The 6,526-nt window shown below is 38.5% G+C and overlaps 1 protein-coding gene across 1 annotated transcript in view; it reads left to right on the forward strand.

The window, feature by feature from the left end:
- NIPAL1 (NIPA like domain containing 1) overlaps window positions 1–5,171 on the forward strand; it is a 31,007-nt gene extending 25,836 nt beyond the window's left edge. Inside the window, exons 5-6 of the mRNA XM_019526638.1 lie at window positions 1,222–1,382; window positions 3,061–5,171. Of these exons, the coding sequence (XP_019382183.1) occupies window positions 1,222–1,382; window positions 3,061–3,674 (775 nt within the window). The 3' untranslated portion in view covers window positions 3,675–5,171. The remainder of the gene's footprint in view (window positions 1–1,221; window positions 1,383–3,060) is intronic.
- Window positions 5,172–6,526: the final 1,355 nt, after the last annotated feature.

Below are 6,526 nucleotides of genomic sequence, written 5' to 3' on the forward strand. Positions count from 1 at the left end.
TGTGGGCAGCCACTATACTGACTGAAGAAGAAGGAGCAGTGAGGTTTAAATTCTATGCAGTTACGTAAGCATTGAGTGGATTCATCCAGGGCACTTTAAGAGGGGTAAGAGGAGGGGTGTTTGCTTCTACAACTTGGCAGGATTTTAAATATTGAAATTGTCAAACTGTTTCTCTAAAAAAAAAAAAAAAAATCCCCTGGCCATTTCAATTGGGTTATATAATTTTTAGTCCAATAGAAAATATTACTGGGCATGCATTTCAGCAATGGATAAAGCACTTCTAGATGGAGATGTATCTAGATATTGTACTTAGCACTATTGTATTTGAGTGCCAGAAAATCTCTAACCTGCCTAGTAAGAGAGCAGAGATTTTTTTTTTTTTAAAGCAGTAGTATTTTTCTATGGCAGTAGTTCCCAATCTGTGATGCACATACCACCAGTGGTATGCAGACAACCTGTCAGTGATGCACATAAACAGATTTATTATAATTACTGTATATTTAAAAATAATGCTGGTGGTACTTAAGGTTGAACTGAAAAATTTTCTTGTGGTACTTAAGGTTATATTGTTTTAAATTGGTGGTGCACAATCTGTCAGAGGTTTGAGAACCACTGTGCTATGCTCCCCAGATGTTAATGTGCTGTAAGTATACTGCCAAAACAAAGGTATATTTAAAAAACTGGCAGGTGATTATATGTTTTTCTCTTACTTGGATCACACATGAAAATGATCTTGCTCTAGTCTGAAATGATAAGGTACAGGGGAATTTCATCCTGCCGCTTTAGATTTCTTTTCTTCCATTGGCTCTAGCCAAGACAATCTTTCTCAGTCTGGGACCACATATTATTTTATGACTCTCTTTCTGGGGCTTCTGTATGAGTAGTACTTGCCTCTGGACTTCATGGAGCTTTAAAAAGAAGTGACTGGAACAAATATCGCTTTTCCTGACTCTTCAGAGTTATGGTGGGGAATGTGAAGGAAAGAGATAGGACTTGATAAAAAGTGCTAAATCTTGCTCCATTTTTCTGTCTGATCTTCATAAAATTAAGGGGGAAAATGTTTTGCAAAAAAAGTTTCTGTTTAAACTGTTTCTTCTTTACATTTGACTTATTTCCCTATCCCCAGTCCAAAGTACCTTCTGAACTGTCATTTTAAACAAAAGTATTTTCACTGTTATGTAAAGTGCACCTAAATCTGTTCCTTGTATTTTCTTTATCCAGTGCAATACTGTCATCTTATTTTTTAAATGAGAAGCTGAATATTCATGGAAAGTTGGGTTGCATTTTAAGTATTTTGGGATCAACAGTGATGGTTATTCACGCACCTGAAGAGGAGGAGGTCACTTCATTAGCAGAAATGGAAATAAAACTACAGGATTCAGGTCTGTTACTTAAACCAACCCTATTTAATTAAATTTTTGTGTAGAGGATTTCTAAGTATCTTTGCTTTCACAGGTGTCAACAAGTATTGGAGGGTTTGACTGAGCTGTATGCTACCACCTCCTGAGCACGTCTACACAAGACACTGACTGCACAGTAACTGAATAATACTGCCCAGTAGCATGTCACAGCACTAACAGTACTAATACAGTACTGCACAGTATTATTGGGTTACTGCATGGTAGCATCATTTAAGGCATTCACTGGCATACTAAATACATGTGCAGTAACCACTGCACAGTAGTGTCTCATTTCAAAACACTCCCCGTTTAGTTTTCCTGCAGTGGAAAGTCAAGTTCAGTATTTCTCTGGCATCTTCTTACTGTAACATTCCTTGAGGTTAAAATTCAGGCCATCACTGTTAGCAAACAAGACTTACTAAAACACTCTCTTTATATATGTGCACAGAGAGAAATCTGTGTATACGTTGATGCACCCTATGCCAAAGTTAAGGTTCGACCTGGTCTGGTGTTTCCAGTCTGCAGATTGGGAGGAGTATTTCTGAAGCAGAGCGATATCTGAGTTGGGATGATCATCTTTAATTTATAAATACTATAATGAGCACCCACTGAAAGTGCTATAGAAGTATTTTATGGGTAAATCTTCGAAATGCCCCATGAGGTGCTTTAGAATAGATCATACTGTGAAGTTCATGTATAGCAATGTTCCTTTAGGACCTGCAGAAAAAAGACCTCGGTTCTTTTCTACCAAATATCAGCAAACATACTTTTAGTATTTTCTTTGTATGTTTTTGGCATTTTCCAGTAAGCAAGGGTGATGCGATACATCTTAAAAATTGTATTTGAGATTGCCTACAATTGTTCTAAACTACTATAATTTGACAACCTTTTCCAGCTGCAGGCTGGAATGACACACCTCAGGTCGGGGAAGATGGGTGGGCACTATGACTTGCCCTCACCCAGCATTTTTCCCCACAGTGGCAAGGGGAAAATACCTACAGCCAAAGATCCATGTCCATACGCTGGATCCAAAGGCTCTCTGGGATGGATCTGACTCATGGGTCGTAGGTTGCCAACCCCTGATATAGATTTAAAAAAACAAACCCTCATATATGGTAGCTAATCAATGCAAATCTACTGGCTGTCTGTTGTAGTGTCTAATTGCATAAAATGTATAGACCTCCAAAGGATTCATTCATTCCTGACTGACTAGTTGATCAGGCTTTTGGAGAATAGCAACTTTGGCAGAATACCTTGTTCTTTCAGGGACGTGTACAGGGAGCTATTCACCATCAAAATGTATTTAAGTGTGTGCATGCGTGCGCTGCAACTGTGAGGGAGAGGGTTAGCAAATTTGACAGATTATGCTGTGGAAGCAAGGATGGCCCAGAATGAGTAAGTGAAAAGTTCAGTCCTGATTTGTTCCACCAAAATGCTGTGAACTTGGTCTAGCTAATGGAAGGAAATGACCTTTGGGGATATGACGGGGCCACCTTTATGTTATAAAATTGTTTTTGCAAGATTGATAACTTACTGGTTGCCTTTTTTTACAAAATAAGGGGAAAAGTATATTTGTAACTTTGCGTGCCTTATTGCATCAAAATGTTTTAAACATAAAATAGATGTTTTTCACTTTTTTTCCTCCCCTCCCTTTTTCCAGTGTTTATGGCATTTGCTGCTGTTCTAATGGTCATCTCCCTAGTGTTGATTTTTGTTGTGGCTCCGAGGATAGGTCAGACGAATATCCTGGTCTACATCTCAATTTGTTCTGTGATTGGTGCCTTCTCTGTTTCATCCATCAAAGGCCTGGGCATTGCCGTTAAAGAGATGCTGGAGCAGAAGCCAGTTTACCTACATCCACTGGTTTATATTTTGGTGGGGACATTGGTGCTGTCAGTCAGCATTCAGATCAATTATCTCAACAAAGCACTGGATGTGTTTAATACATCTTTAGTGACACCTATCTATTATGTGTTTTTCACCATGATAGTTGTGACATGCTCCATCATATTGTTCCAAGAATGGAATAGCATGGACATGGGTGATATCATTGGGACCCTCAGTGGATTTTTTACTATAATCATAGGCATTTTTCTTTTGCATGCTTTTAAAAATACTAATATCTCCTGGAATCAATTGATAGCTGCTACCATAAAAGAATCTTCACTGCCACACCATGAATATGAAACTCATCATACTTTATTGGAGGACACATATGAGGAGGAGAATACTTTGTTTAATAGAAGACACATACAGGGAGCAATTCACCATTAAAAAATTTAATTACAAGCCAGATCCACTTCAGCCTACCAGAACACAATTTCCATCTATCCTTCTCTGCAAAACAGTATGAAGTGAGCTAGCATTAGCTACAAAGTGATCTACGTGGAGAAATAACCAACAGTCACTTTGACATTGTCCATAATGAACAGAAAGCTATGAATTACTGAATGGCACAAATAGAATTATGATGTTGTTGCCACTTATTCCTTGGCCAGGTCTCTAGCAGTATATTTGTTTCTGCAAGGTTTCTACATAGTATGACAACTGGAAATCTTTTTAAGTTGAAAAATTGGGGCATGTACAAGTTGTATTAATAAAATATCCTTTTTTTCCTTTCATGATCCACAGTAATAAACAGCTTTACTAAGGTGAAAGACATTTTGCAGTGAAGGCATTAATTTATAGATATAATGATGTTTTCAAAGAGTGATAATCTTAATATTTGCCAAACTAATTACATGTAACATTCTACTTTTGAAGACTATCATTTAGTAGAGATTCTAAACAACATGCCATCTTCTGCAATTAACATTGCTACAAAGCTGTTAATTTGTTAAATGAAATCTTCATTGTGACCACCTACCACTGGACCTGGTACAGATAGTATGAAAACTTTTATAAAAATCAGTTATTTGGAAGCTAATGCCCAACTACATATATTTGTACCCGTTAACTTTTATTTTGCATTATAATCCTATCATTTCATTTTAAGTGAGATGTTTTCAACTTATCAAATTCATACACACTTTGCATGCCTTCTTCCCTTGAAACTCTGGCCAGGATTTATTAAGAAATCAAAAGGATTTTTTTAAATGAAACTCTTCTTGATGGAAATGAAGATATTTGAAATAAAAAGAACAGTTGTTTAAAGGAAGAGAAGATATGTGTATAAATAAACCTTTCAAAACGCACAAATCCCTTCCTTCAGAACCAAAAGATGGATGAATTAAAATCTGTATGTGATGCTGTCTAATCCAAAATGGAGTTACTGGATTAATGCTTTGACTTCGATGTGATATTTTCCTTACACCGAAGTTTGTTTCTACTAATTACCTCAAGCCATTGTCTTCTGTGTTGCTGTTGGGTGGAGTCCATGTTTATGTTCATTTCCGTATCTCTTTTTGCACCCCTAGATTCTACTACTAAATCCACGCAACTACACCTTAAAATCCTGTATTTTTTAAATCTGTACTTCTCAGGAAAAGAATCATTTAAGTGTTTGTTAAATGTTCAGAAAATCTGATAAGTGCACAAACTTAAGATTGACCTTTTATTTTCTTTGAACAAGCCATAAATAAGTTTGTTAATCATTTTGAAAACTATAGCAACATGAATGCAATAGTTAAAAGCAGGGCTGTGATATGCAGTTTATATAATGGGTGATCAAAATAAGCAAATACTGTATTATGTTAAGCACTTTGTTTTGTCTATCCCTTATGGTTTACAACGACCTTTATATTTGCTGCACAATTAAATATATTTACTTCATAAAAGTCTACTGTATGCCTTCATGAGCTATTATCTGTGCTACAAGAGTCTCTTAGTTGTAGTTGTTAACTGTGAAACCTGAAAATGACAACTTATCTGTTCACAGATTGCATTTTATTGCACGATTTGCATTTTACTCGTTTACATCTCATTACTTGCTATACTCTGAGCCAGAAAATGATTTCAGCCATTCTTTGTGTACATCTTAAATAGGGTTAGGATGCTTAAGCTGTAAAGCACTTCATTACTGTTTTATAGTATGGCTCCCTTGAATTCTGAACCACTTGGTCAGATATTAGAATTTAATCCATTCTTTCTTCTTGCTCACAAGTGATGTGGGTGAAACATGCAAAATTTTATGTAATAAAGGAATACCAAGAATCTTCTGCATTTTGGAGAATGAGGCTGTGCTCTTTTGCATTTCATATTTTCATAAAGCAAATCTTTGCACTGGGGGCCCCAATCAGCTGACTGCCACTCTGAGCTTGGGGGTTAACCAGAGGCCTTGACTTTAGTGCACCCCTGAGGCTAGTAACAGCAGTCAGCTGATTGACTGGTGCATGGGGAGCCCGGGATCAAGGTTCCCTCTAAGCTGCGCAACTGCATGGCCGTGCATGATTTAAAATCTTAAGGCCAGATAGGGGTATGCATTTTTAAAAAATGCTAGGATTTTTTTGCATATATAAAATCAACTAATTTTTTAACATTCTTCTCCTTATCTGCTTGCTTATCTCATATATCTTTCATAGTTTCTAGGGTCAGAAGGGACCTGAGCAGATCATCTAGTCCAACCCCCTGCCATGGCAGGAAAGAGTACTGGGGTCAAATGACCCCAGCAAGGTGTACATCTAGCCTCCTCTTAAAGAGCTCCAGGGTAGGAGCCAGCACCACTTCTCTTGGAAGTTGGTTCCAGATCGTAGCCGCCCTGACTGTGAAGTAGCGCCTCCTGATATCTAGCTTAAATCTACCCTTTGCCAGCTTGTGACCGTTATATTTCTGGTCACTCCTAGTAGTGCACAGGGAAACAGGGACTTCCCCAGTGCCTGCTGGTCCCCTCTGACTAGTTTGTAACAGGCCACTAGATCCCCCCTCAACCTTCTCTTGTGGAGGCTGAACAGGTTCAGGTCCCCTAGCCTCTCCTCGTAGGGCCTGCCCTGCTGCCCCCTGATCACAAGAGTGGCCATCCTCTGGACCCTCCCCATGTTGTCCACATCCCTCTTGAAGTGCGGCACCCAGAACTGGATGCACTACTCCAGCTGCGGCCTGACCAGTGCCGCATATAGGGGGAGGATCACCTCCTTGGACCTGCTTGAGATGCATCTGTGGATGCACGACAAGGTGCAGTTGGCCTTCCT

Source organism: Gavialis gangeticus, unplaced genomic scaffold (genome assembly GCF_001723915.1).
Source record: "Gavialis gangeticus isolate Ggan-Ray unplaced genomic scaffold, GavGan_comp1, whole genome shotgun sequence".
Taxonomy (NCBI): domain Eukaryota; kingdom Metazoa; phylum Chordata; order Crocodylia; family Gavialidae; genus Gavialis; species Gavialis gangeticus.